This window comes from Bactrocera tryoni, chromosome 2 (assembly GCF_016617805.1).
Source record: "Bactrocera tryoni isolate S06 chromosome 2, CSIRO_BtryS06_freeze2, whole genome shotgun sequence".
NCBI lineage: Eukaryota > Metazoa > Arthropoda > Insecta > Diptera > Tephritidae > Bactrocera > Bactrocera tryoni.
Window position 1 is genome coordinate 52,193,335 of NC_052500.1, and position 14,115 is coordinate 52,207,449.

Sequence of the window (14,115 nt, forward strand, 5' to 3'; positions counted from 1 at the left end):
TGCAATAAATACTGAAAAGCTCGCGATGACTGAAGATTCTTACCTTTTGATAATCCTTTTATAAGTGGAACATGTGAAAACAATTGCTCTTGCAAGAAGATTTAAGTGGACATTTTTGGTCATATAACATGTAATAATTTATGATCATCGATGATAAACTGATCTTACCAAACTCTGTCATTAAATGAACCAATCGTCAGTTTATCTATTTTCATAGCTTACATGAGTTGCCTTCGATTCACCATTTCTCTACTCGTTTCTGCTCTCTTGTAATAAAAATTATAACCGAAAGCAACAACAAAATTATCGAATTGAATTCGTGTAAGAGAGTAAAGGGATACCTCTTGAGAGTCGTAAAGCCGTTGGCTTCAATGCTACTTAGTTTTGTTTTGCATATTATCGATTAGCTTTACTACTGTGAATGGTCAGAAAGAAAAATGAAGAGACAAGCTTATTTGTATACCCCTATCAGGACATGAACATGTATGAAAGTGACACCCAATTTTTGATTAACGTAATCACGTGTGACGAGTTATGGATTTTGAGTATCCTTGCCTGAAAAGGCCGATGAAAGGCAAGCATTTTGAGACGACAGAGGCGATCCAAGCATTATGCACTTCGCTTCTCAAGGCTGTTTCGGAGAATGCCTTCCGTGACGCCTTCAATGCTTGGAAATCGCGCTGGCAGCGTTGCACCGACGCAGAAGGAGCCTAATTTGAAAGTTTTTAAAGAGTTGTAACGATTGGTTCAATAGATTTTTTTAAAACGACTCAGTCCTATTACTTTCCGGATAAACCGTGTATATAACGTTTCCTTCTGGGTGTTACAAACATCGCGACAAACTTAATATATCCTGTTTCGGGTATAAATATAATATGACGTTATCTAGAGCAATACAGAAGTAAAAGCTTTTCAACATTTGAAAGTTAATTTTGTTGAATATGGAATTGTTTCTTTCTGCTTCTACACGATTTGATGACATTTTTATTGACATATTTAGAATAATCTCTTAACAAAACATATACTTTACGAATTTGTGAATTATTATATTACGTCCTGAAAATGGTTGACTCATTTAAATTATATTTTTGAAGACTCAGAAATCTGCCAGTCGAGCTACTACAATTTTAAAGCAACATACTTTATGAGTATAGTAAGTGCACTCTCTTTGGTATAATCTTCCGCTTGATACTAAAAGCTAAACATTATTAAAATTTTAATATTTTCTGAAGGCTACGAAGATAATGCGGTAGAAGTTGTCAATCAAACGAGCGCACCACAGTGATTGCTGTGCATTATTCAGAGTTGATGTCGCAGATTATTTAAGTTTGTTTAGAATTTTGAGAAATGAAATTGCTAACTCTACTTAATCATTCGTCCGCAAGAATTTGTCAGTATCTCTTGCAGCGCTGGTGCTAATTGCAGGGAAACTTTTTACTCGCTCATCAATCTAACTGCACTTTATGCCTAATACAATTTGTCAAGGACGTACTGAAGCAGGTAGCAGCTCAGAGCCACTTAGCCAATATAGCTTAATAGCACAACTTCATTGTTATACCTTCATACATATCTATTTATATTTACTGGTATGGACTTATTAGTTTACCTTTACTTATTTCATTACAAATTTTCATGCCTCATACTTTTACTTTGTAAGCATTTTCACTATACATTTCGTACTTTGTCTTTATTTTTTTTCAATACACGGCATACACTTGCTTGCGGCACACATTCATACATACCACTTTACGAGAGTTCGTACAACAGTGACTTCACGTCGCAGCACACACTTGTAGGACTTGCTTGGCGCCTTTCTCGGCGCACTGCATAAATTGCCAGCTCAGACGCAGCTTTCGGGCACACGCTGTGTCATTAAGCAATCCTTGATGGCATTTATATTTATGTTGTCATCCAAGTCGCTGGACGAATTGCAGGACGTCGTTGCTGTAGAGGCCGCAGATGCCGTTGCCGCGCCCGTCATACTTAGCCCCAGGCCGCTGGCACCACCACTACTACTGCTATTATTATTGCTGGCATTCAGTAACAGTCCGATCCCACTTAACGACGCCGACGTCTGTGAGGTGAGCAACATCGACGGCAATGCGCTATGATGGTGGCGTCCACTGGCACTCACACCCGTTGTGCCGGCGAGTGTATTGTATGCGAGTGGATGTGGCACGGGTAGCGGATGGTGTGACTGCTGCTGCTGCTGTTGGTGATGGTGCAGCATTGTTGCACGACCTATAGTGCCGCCAACTACATTATGATGCAGTCCGCCGTTGCTGCCACTGATGCTACCGTTGCTATTGCAACTCTCATTACTATTGATGAGACTGTTGAGTATGTAAGCGCTGCCACTGCCCAAACCGGGTGGCAACGTGCCGCCACTGCCACTGCCAGCGCCATGCAATTGCTGTTGTTGCTGCTGTTGCTGCTGGTGGGTGGCATTGTACGCGGCGGTGGGCGAACCGATTAGTGCCTCATTTAGGCCATTCGCTGAATGGGTCGCTGTGACAACCGTTGCAGCACTAGCTCCAGCTCCGACAACGGTTCCGGCTCCTGCTGCTTTTGCGCTCAGCAACTGCTGCTGCTGCTGCTGCTGTTGATGGTGATGCAGTAAGCCAGTGTCCACAGCATTGACTATGACACTACTACTACTGCCATTGGGATCTGTAGTTGGGCCCGAGAGTAGATGTGTTGTACGTGCTGTGATTTGATTAGCAGCGACGAGCTGCGTGATGTTGTCATATGCGGTTGCAGGAAGGTGCTGCTGACAGCCACGAACATGAGATGGACAAAAATCCAGCGGAAAACAAACCGACGTGGTGATAAAGTGGTTGCAGACATGGTAGTCGGATACAGTGCGCGTACATTCATCGTGGGGATTGTTAATCGTCAAAGTGTTAGTATGTCAAATGTGCAAATAAGTCAGTTGCATTGCAGCGGAAATTGTGTCAGCGTGTGTTTGTTCGTTTATGTGCGAGTTCAAAGTGTACGGGTAATTCATTCGATAGTGGAAATAGGCAACCATTAGTAGTGTCGTTGTCCCACAATGCAATTCGTAGCGCCAAGTAGATTGGCAACGACAAGTTACGAGTAGCAGTTAGTCATTTAGTTATCCAAGTAGTATTCAGTTGAGCAGCAGCAGCGACAATAAACGCCAACAAAAGAGAAAAGAGTAGAAGAGAAGAGAAGAAAAATGTGTTTAATAAGCAAAATGGAATAGAGCCACTTAAATTCAATCAAATCAACAATGAAGTGCACCTAATTGTTTGTCTGCAATGGCGGCAGGCAGCCGTCAATAATGATGATTTTGCGGAATAAAAGATATTATTGGTCTCTTACTTAGTATTATAAGATTATATGTGGGTTTATTATTTACTAATTTATCAAGCTATTACGTGAAAGCTATAAAATATTTCTATAACAAATACTTTTATTTTTTTCAAGATCTCAAAGATGACGCTAAGACGGTTTTTTACAATCTTCTTTAACAATCCAAAAATACATAGAAAGAAACAAGAAAACTTAACTTCGTTTACATCGAAGCTATAACACCCTTTACAAATACAAAAGGTTCCAAATAAGAACTTGATTTTGATCCTCCAGTTTGTAAGGCTGTTATGTTCCGATTAGACCATTTTCTTCGCAGATTGTATCGTTGCCTTGGACAACAATTCATGCTGACTTTCGTGAAGATATATCGTCAAATAAACAGTTTTCCATACAGAGACATGTCAGGTTTTTTTATGACCTTTTAAATTTTTTCTTATGTTATAGTGAACGAAAATTGGGTACCAAATATAGTGTGTAAAAGCTGCTACAACCGTCTAATGGATTGGAAAAATAGATAATAGTGGTTCGCGAGTTGTGTTAAACTACGTTTTTGCCAAAATGTTACAACTAAGCGAAAAAATATCAAGATAAGGAAAAAATTTAAAAGGTCATAAAAAAAAACTGACACATACGAACGCCAAACCCTTTGAGGGTTTTACTATACTGACCTAGTACCATCACCCTGGCTTGGAATTTCTCACCCCCCAGACAATAATCCCAAAAATGTTCCACAGTGATATTTAGTGGAATGTAATTACAGTAAGTTTAGCTTTTTTCGGTTGAGCAAATGCCAAATATATTTTATTTTAAGATGATTTTAATATAATTTTCGATAGCGGGAAGTTACATACAGTTATAAAACTAAGTTAATCTTTGAGCAATAATAAAAATTAAGAAAATATAAATTTGATTATATACCAATGAATGTTGATATGAAATTTTCCGAATTCCTGATTTTGTCTCCCGGATTTGATCCTTTCAATTGCAAGAGTATTAAATGTTCTGCTGCACCCGAGCTTAGCGCTTCCTTATTTGACTCAAGTGACAACTTGCAACAGACGCACGGCCAGACAGACATACGAATTTCAACTCGTCTCTTCATCCAGATAACTTATACTATATACATATATACTCCTATATCTTACTCGATTAGGTTGAAATGAGACAAACAAGTGTTAGGTAACCAAAACTCTTTTGTACTCTGTGGGAAAATGTTTCGAAAGTAATAATCGATTATTACGTTCCTTTTTTTTAATATTACACCTTATCTTAACTTATGCATACGAGAGTGTAAATATCACAGGATCAAACGATCACCGATTTCTCAAGAATAGTGCTTTGAAGGTTTGTGGTTTTCATAAATATGTTTCCTGATAAGGAATTAAGATTTATTGTTTAGTGTTCCAGCAATAATGAATTTTGCCGCAGGCCTATTTAGTGAGAAGCAAATATAGAAACCAAATCAGCAAAATATTAAATAAAAGCTGTGAAAACACTTCATTTCAATTTGTTAAACTGAACTGGCCTTTAATTCCAGAATATGTATGACTGCCGAAATGAACAAAATGGATGTATATACATATATGTGAGTGAACTGAAAAAAACATACACTAATATATAACAGTGACTCTATATATGTAGCACACCCTATTGGTTTAAACCTGCTGTCTTATTTCCCATGGAACTTATCATAAAATCAACAGCAGACATTATATTTGTACTAACTGATATATTAAACTTACGTTCATAGTTTAACAAGTCAGCACATAACGCTAGAAAATTTGACGCAAATTTTTTTTCGAAAACTTACAGGGCTCAGGAAACTTGTCTTTGCCTCAAATAATATGAGAATATTGGATGCAAATATCTTTGCAAACTTACGCAATTGATTTATCTGAACTTAAGTCGGAATGAAATCTAAGAATTGCCGGCATATATATTTGAAAACCAACACCAATTTGTAATTGTGGATTTTAATTACAACTTCTGAGGGGAAGCGACATAGATTTTGAAGAATAATTTAAGAATTTTAAAATTATGCACAAAGTCTCAAAGAGCAAAAAATCTCTTAGTGATATAATACATATATGTATAATACATGGATCAAGGTCGTTTTGTAAAGTTGTAGGTAAAACAGCAGTATCTCTTGGTAGAAACACTCAGTGGCAGACTCTCAGAAGCTTAGAAAAATAATATCTAATATGAGCAAAATGCTGGTGGGTACCCAAAGGGAGCGTGATCAATATTTTGGGGATACGTGGGCAAGAGCAAAATCTCTCATACATAATGACCTGTGTATACGTAAAAAAAAAGTATAAAAGGTGTCAACCAGAAGTATGAAAATCCTTATATGTATATTGAAAAAGGTAAATTACTGAGCCGATTTGATTAAATTTTGGTGCCAGATCATGTTGCTATCACAAAAAGTCAACTATATAAACTTGTGTGCTCATATTCGCTATTAAGGTTCCGAATTCTAGCATTTTGAGCAGAAAGACGAGCCACCTCGATGGTGCGGGGTTTTAGTTCAACTGCTTAAATGATAATTCACCAGACGTAGTTGTAATCTTACCTTGCCTATTTTTGAACTACCATATATCACAGCGATGCCAATAAAAGTAGCTCATGTTCAATTTTAAAATAGATTTATATGCAACCCTATCGTTCCACCTCTACTGATAGATAAAGGTTGTAGTCTGGTAACTTATGCCTATTTTCATGACTTCTTTGGAGGATGGTTTTTATAGGAAAATAAAAATTAATTATCTTGAATATTTAGAGTGTTTTTATTTACATATTGAAATATTGAGTTTGGCTCTTGATGTTATCTAAAATCAAATATTGTTAATTATTCTTAATCTATAGACATGTCATTCTGGTCGGAACTACTGAAGTTAAATTTCAAGGGGAAATAACAAAATGGTGGACTTTGAAAAAAATTCCTTTTAAAAGGGTTGTAAAATAAAAAGTTAGAGGTGAAAAAAACTCGTTAGTACCGATGAGAACTACCAGTGTGTAGAACAGCCTGTTAAAATTTGAAAGCAATCGGTTCAGTAGAAAAAAAGTTAGGACCCGGGCCGACCAGAAAAATAATGTTTTGAGTAAAACGCGTTTAAATTTCAACAACTCCGAGAGAGAAAACTCCGAGGCGCTCTAGGAAACTCATTATAACTCCCGAAATATTTCGAATTTCTGTCTGAAATTTTCACAGTATATTCTCAACACAATGTAATTTCAATTTTATTTTTTTTGAACCCAAGTTACCAGACTACTACCTTAAATGCTTTTCGCGTTTTTATCCAACGAGTAATCCTTCTTTAAGACGTTAACAGTTTTTTTCTCACTGTAAAGTACAGTTATAGATTGTTTCCAGGTTGTTTATTATAGATTTATTAGTTTGTGAGATATGTCTATAAAACTTTTTAGGGGCGGTCCCACGCTCACTTTTCAATAATTGTTATCTCATAAATGCCGTCCTCCACTGTGATCCTCCATTCCAAATTTTTTGTTGCTTAATTCTTGGCTTGACTATGTTACTTGTCCATTTCTATGCACGACACTGTGTGGGCGTGGTAATGTTCCGATTTGCCATCTACCACACAATCTTCCCTGCGTTCCAGGAAACAGGTATAACAAATGGTATTGGAATTTTTGCGCAAGTTATCATAATATTTTCGTTTTTTATTGCAAAATGGCCGATCAAAATCAAATTCTTTGAAAGGATGTGTATTATTTGATGGCATTATAGCTTCTAAGGAAGTTTCAAGATTTGACTTAAATATAATTATATGACCTAAACAAAATATTTCATATCACTTAAGCCGTGCCTAACTCATGATACTTTTTCTAAGTATGTATATAGTTTCGATTTTGCGACATTTTTCATTGATAAATAATAACCACAACTTTGAAAAAATATTATTCTATTACAAAATTTTGCGCTATACCAGTTGCCACTTGCACATGCATACAATTCTGTCAACTGGTGTATAACGGTACACAAACTTGTAAAGGAATGCTTTTAGGGAAAAACTCAAAAAAACTATTGGAGCAGGTAGTAGGTATATTTCACTAATGCAAAAATATCAAAACTCATCAAAACAAATCAACTTGTATATGTATATGGCAAGCAGTGATGTAAAATATATTTTCCACTATATATAAAAGAAAGAAGTATACACATGTGTGTAATTTTTTTAATTTCTTACTCACTTTGGAATTTGGTGACCACTTTGTGGCTGCTATTGGTGTGAAGTGTAGCTCAGAACTGCCCGCGTTGCCACTTCCGCTGCTGCCGCCACCGCCACCGCTGTCGCTACTGCCGTTGCCGCTCCCTCCGCTGCTGCCACCACCCCCGCCGACGCCATTACTATTGCCAGCCGTAACTGTTTGATGGCAGTTTATTGGCATTTGTTCATTTATTTGTTGGTCGGCATTCGAACCGCGATCGAAGTTGGCCAGTCGTCCGGTCGGTTTGTCAAGTCGGGTTGTTGATGAGACGAAGTGGCAGTAGATAGTTTGTAGAATTCGCCAGTTGGTTTGCGGAATGTTTGTCACACCACATATGTATATGCGATTGGGTGTTGAATATTGCAATTTATTTACCATTGCATTTATAAAGAGTTGATGAAATCGAGATAAAAGACAAACGAAAATTGAAGAGGAAAAACAAATCGTTCGTTACTAATGAAATTGTGTTTGAATCAGAATGTTAAATAATATTATATTCTAGTAATACTGTGCATCAATAATTAATCATTTGAGCACACAGTACATTGTTATGTTACAAGACCTGTTTCGGTAACAAATATAGCTGAAAACTTCAAATTCAAAAGGAAAGACTAGATCATATTGCTATACCACATTGTGGCTATGACTTAGCCGCCGAGTATCTGATTCGAGTATATAAGGGGCTACCATCATCTTCGAAACTACTTCTACAAGATCATTTGAGGAACTCGGTATACTTTTCCTAAATAACTTTTTCGATGAATCCAGTCTTTTAAGCTTAGTGAGTCACAGAAATTAAACCGCAGCGTCTAGAGCGTTGAGTTTGTTTTATAATCGATAAATTATGGTATATACATGCAAGTAGATTGAGACTAAAACCTTTCAAACACACGCCGAACTAGTAAGCGGTAATAAGGTGAGTGTGGTGAAGCTTGCATATCAGTGTTGTGAGTCTGAGACGATGTTGTGTGTTAGTGTGGTATGTTTGTTGATATTGGGGGCTGATGCTGATTTACACACAGAGTGTATAACAACTATTTGGCTGTAAACGTTCTTTCAACAACTTTACAGTTACTGTCTTATTGAGGGTAATTTCAATCCATTCTATCTTTCAAATAGAACAATAAAAAACATTAAATTCGATTGCACCAAAGCTAGAATCGTCATAAAACAAATAAAAAAACTGCACAAACGTTTGTAGTGAGCTTTTCGAAAAAGTAGTCTGATCTAAAAAAATGTATTTAAATATAGTTATCTAGGTTTGGGCAATTATACATGTGCAATTTAAAAAAAGTTCTTCAAACGAGATCTTGATTTTGTTCGGTCAGTTTTTGTGGTAGCTGGATTCTATTGAGGACCGATATCGGCAGTACTCACAAGTTAACAGCTTCTGGGAAAAGAACGTGTGTGAAATTTCAGATCGATGTCATGACATGACTAAATCGACTCTCGTCCCGCCGATTATTTATATACTCGCATGTATACAACTTATAGGGTCTCTGACTTTTCCTTCTGGACTCAGAAGATCAAAAAAATATTCTAGCTTAACTGGTTCCTTATCGAGACATCACTGGCTGTTTTTTCCCACAAAAAAATGGATTTAAAGAAACTATAAGATATTTCCCAAGTCTACAATGGTTCTAGGTAACGAAGAGTAAAGCTAATATACGTATTTGAAGTGCCTTGGTGGAATCCGAAATTGTAAACTACCTTTGAAAATGTATGTATGGGAAAGGTAGAAAACGTCTAATATTCATTCACTAAAATGATTGGTAGAGTTAGTTAGTTTCAAAATCATAAGGTAAAAATGACGAAAGGCAAATTTTTAGTTCGGAAAATACATTGATAATTTTGAACATTCAAGAGATGAAGGGGGACGCGAGACACAGATGTGATCTGGTAACCGATGCTCAGAGCATACTAAAGTTAAGGAGGGAACACTTCTTCAGCCTGCTGAATGCCAGAGAAAGCATAACACGAGGAGACGGTGAACCCTATTCCCCAATCGGTGACGATAGAGCAGACGTTGCATTGCCTGACCACGAAGAAGTTCGAATAGCAATTACTCTCCTGAAGCACTACAAAGCGACGGGGCCGTTGGATTGCCGGCCGAGTTATTCAAACACAGCGGCAAAGAACTATTATGCCCAATGATTGGAGTTTAAATGTGCTCTGCCCAATCCACAAAAAGGGAGACGCTACAATCTGCGCCAACTATCGTGTGAGAAGTCTCCCGACCATTGCACATAAGGTTTTATCGAGCATATTGTGTGAAAAATTAAAGTCCAGCGCCAACAAAAGGATTGGATCTTATCGGTGTGGCTTGAGACCTGCAAAATCAACAACTGACTAGATATTCACCATGCGCCAAATCGATATCAAATGAAGTTTCAGACAAGGTGACTCCCTTTTGTGCGACTTCTATTTACTCCTGGAGAAAATAATTCGAGCTGCAGAACTAAATAGAGAAGTTACCATATTCTATAAGAGTGTACAGCTGCTGGTGTACACCGATGATATTGATATCATGAACAAGGAAGCGAAGAAAATGGGCTTGGTAGTGAATATTTCCTGTCATTAAGCAAACATCGTCGCACTCGTGAATTGGCTCCCAAGTCACTGCTGAAAGTTTGAATTTCGAAGTCGTAGATAATTTCGTCTATTTTAGAACAAGTATTAACACCAACAACAATGTCAGACTCGAAATCAAAAACAGAATAACTCTTGCCAACAGGTGCTACTTTGGACTAGTAGGCAATTAAGAAGTAAAGTTCTCTCTCGACAAACAAAAACCAAACTATATAAGTCACTCATTATTCTCGTCCTGCTATATCGTGCAAAGGCATGGACGATGACAACAACTGATGAGTCGACGTTACGAGTTTTCGAGAGAACGGTTCTATGAAAGATCTATACGACGACATTGACATAGTTCAGAGAATTAAGAGAATGGACGATAACACTCCAGCTCTGAGAGTATTCGACGTTGTACTCGCCGAGGGAAGCTGAGTAAGAAGAAAACCTCCATTCCGTTGCAAAGACCAGGTGGAGAATGACCTGTCTTCGCTTGCAATTTCCAATTGACGCCACGTTGCAAGAAGAAGAAACGACTGGTGTGCTGTTTTAAACTATTTCTAAGAAAGCATTGTGGTTTTGGATTTAACCGCCTCGAGTAGCGAAAGCGTTCGAAAAAGTGGAGTTATTGGATGATAACTGAAAATTAATATTTGAAGTTCTCAAATTATTGGAGTTAAATTTTGGATAGGTTTTAGTCAAAAGGAGTCGTTTAACAATTTTTTTTTGGTTTCGACTATTGTAGATGAATGTTAGAAACATCAGTAAGAAGAAGAGCAGTGAGTACTGTAACCGCCTACAGAACGGCAACGAGAAGAAGAGTGGTGAGCAATCAACGACCGACACTGTGACACGTATACCACGATATAATCTAATATTTTTTCGTTTCTTTTAAATCAATTTATATGAAATAGTATGTATTACCTTTAATTTAACAATCATACACTGAAACAAACATTGTTAGTGAATATACTGCTTAATAATCCTGACAAACGCGTTGTCTTTTTATTTAATGTACGGCCAGAGACGATACGTTAAGCGTAAGTATCTCCCTAACACTATTCGTACAAAGAATATTAAGCTATTATATAAAATTTGCAGTTCGTAATTCAGCAAATCGTTCCTGAAGGATGTGAAATATCAATATTAAGGGCTCAATTGGTGCAATAACTGTGCTGTTCGGCACCAAAATTTTTCAAAGAAAATAATTCGCAGAGAGAGCTGCTCTCAGACGAAATCATACAACAGTTCTTACTAATACAAAATATCTTGAACTGCCTTCAATTTGTTACATCATACTGTCAATATTTTTGCTCTTTAGCCTCTAAATACAGACTACTCCTAAAAAAATCTTAATTTAATATGCGCACTGACAGGTCACCAACATTCAACATTTCAAATATAATTTTAAATCTATTTTCTCATTAATTTCCACTCACCGTATTGGGATGGTATGACATCCGGATCTCGTTCATCTTCCACCAGATCTTCGGATGATTTAGTTTTAATGTCCGTATGCTGCCAACGCGGTTTTTCCATGCCACCGCACTGCGCGTTTGAAATGATTTTTTATTTATTTGAATATTTTGTAAATGCAGTTAGTTGCGAAAGAAAGAGAAGAATGAAATGAAAGTGAATTGAATATCGTTATCGGCATATCTGTGTTACTACGGCAACTTTCACCGAGATAAGCACCGAAGGCAAATAGACCAACGCCACCCACTCACGGCACTCACCTTCAGCACATCGCCAGCCTGCGCTGCCACACCGGTCGCTATAGGTTTGTTGCTGTGCTGCTGATTGCGTCGCAAATTATGCAAAAATGTTACAATGAATATGCGCACAATGATGGCCAAACTAATGATGACAACGGTAAGACCACTGCCAACCAGCACCGGCGAAAGCGTAATGGATACCTCATCTGCTGCCGCACAGGCGTTGAGAGACGACAATGCGTTGACAGTTGGAGATTTCGAAAAAAAACGAGCCATACGTGTCAGGTTGACAGAGATTCATATATATAAATATCATATATATTTGGTGTTTTAGATTTTGTTTATTTTTTAATTTGGTTTGTGTTGCGTTTAGTTTTTTTTTTTTTTTTTTTTATCATTTAAATAAATTTGTTGTTATTGCGCGGCCACAATATTGAATGGCAAGCAGACGGCGTATTGAAATTGTTGATATTTACGCAAGTTGTGCGCATTTGTAGAAATATAATTTTTTTTAATTTCATTTCGTTTTTCATTTTTCCGAAGTCCATCCATTTTGTTTGTTTGCATATGTTATGTTCAGATTGTTTTCAAATTTTGTTTATTATTTGCGCCATATTTATTTTTAATATTTCACGTGTTTCATTGTTGTTGTTTTGCGGCATTTTTGTGGAATATGTAAACATTTTTTTTTTATTTCCGTTTTATGTCAACATATAATAATTCATAAGTGCGCCCGTCGTGCCGTCATTAATGTGGCAAGCACGTACATTTAACGGGAATTCAAGCAAATCCAGTTGATATTTTCATGCATTTATAATACGTTGTTGATTTCAATAACCGGTGAAAGTAGAACGTAAAAAATAAATAAACGAGATCAGCACAACATGAATATTGAAATTGATTTATTGTCTTAAATGGTTAGTCTGCAGGAATTTTTATGGTTTGTATGTGTGTAAATAATTAACATTACTTGATATATAATATACCAAATAACATATAAGTATATATTTCTAGACTTGAATAATTATTGCGCTTTTCTAAGATATGTATAAATACCAAAATGAGGTTTTCAGTTCTTACAAACTAATGGCTATATAAAATTTTTACTTCACAGATATTGGCATAAAATATGCTATAGTCTCAAGGCATATTCCAAAGTAAACAGGACTTTTGAATCTAGCGCCCTCTGGTGGCGCCATCTGTATGTCGACTGGTGCGTTAGAATCTGCTATCTTTATCGATTGTCAAGTGAGAGATTGCCATGACATTTCATCAATGGGAAGTGAAGTTATTGCGTTTTAAGTGTCAGTAAGTTTATGTTATCGGTGCGAAAGTGAGCTTCGAAGAAAGAGCCAACATTAAATTTTATTTTAAAATTGGTAAAACTTTTACCGAAACTTTTCAATTGATGAAACGAGTTTATGACGATGATTGCCTATCCCGTAGCAGAGGGCACGAGTGGTGTCAACGTTTCCAAAGTGGTCGTGAGGGCATAAATGACGATGAAGATGTGCGCCAATCAAAATCCGTGATCACCGGAAATTCCATCGAAACTATGCGTGAATTTTTCCAAAATCAGCCGAAATCATTATTGAAATTCATGGAAATGGAATTAAGCATATCCAGAACATCAACTTATCGCATTTTGACCGAACATTTGGGCTCACGAAAGGTGTGTGCACGGTTTGTTCCGCACAAATTGACTGACGACCAAAAAGTGCTCAAAATTCAACATTCGAAGGATATCATAAAAGAGGTCAAAAAGGACAAAAACTTCCTTTACAATACTGTGACTGGTGACGAAACGTGGTGTTTCCAATATGATCCCGAAACGAAATGCCAGAGTGCTGAATGGAAGGCACTGGACGAGCCAAAACGCTAAAAATCGCGCTTGGAGAAGTCAAAAGTGAAGACAATGCTGATTTGTTTTTATGATTCCAAGGGTATTGCTCACAAAGAATTCGTTCTACCCGGCCAAAACGTTAATGCGGTATTCTACCTTGGAGTTTTGAAGCGTTTGGTGGGCCGTATTTGACGTTTGTTTGCACTTGTGACCGATTATTTGACCAAAAATCACATTTTAACCAATAACCACTCCCCGTATTCACCTGACTTACAATTGTGACAATTAGAGACATGAGACAATCGTGACAAGCAGTGTACCGATATTAGTCTCTAAAATTGCGGAAACACCTCAATCTTTTAAGATGCCTTTTTAACTTTATTCCGTTTATTTTCAAAAAGATTTAATATATGAAAT

General features: G+C 37.0%; 1 protein-coding gene across 2 annotated transcripts in view; it reads right to left on the minus strand.

Moving 5' to 3' along the window:
- Positions 1 to 805: 805 nt before the first annotated feature.
- Positions 806 to 14,115, minus strand: part of LOC120769367 (neural cell adhesion molecule 1-B) — a 138,987-nt gene continuing 125,677 nt past the window's right edge. Inside the window, exons 16-19 of one of the 2 annotated variants that reach the window (XM_040096330.1) lie at positions 11,877 to 12,061; positions 11,580 to 11,688; positions 7,549 to 7,721; positions 806 to 2,767 (exon numbers count right to left, since the gene is read on the minus strand). In XM_040096330.1, the coding sequence (XP_039952264.1) occupies positions 1,841 to 2,767; positions 7,549 to 7,721; positions 11,580 to 11,688; positions 11,877 to 12,061 (1,394 nt within the window). In that variant the 3' untranslated portion in view covers positions 806 to 1,840. Of the gene's footprint in view, positions 2,771 to 7,548; positions 7,722 to 11,579; positions 11,689 to 11,876; positions 12,062 to 14,115 lie in introns of both variants that reach the window. The other variant, XM_040096328.1, reaches the window with a different exon arrangement.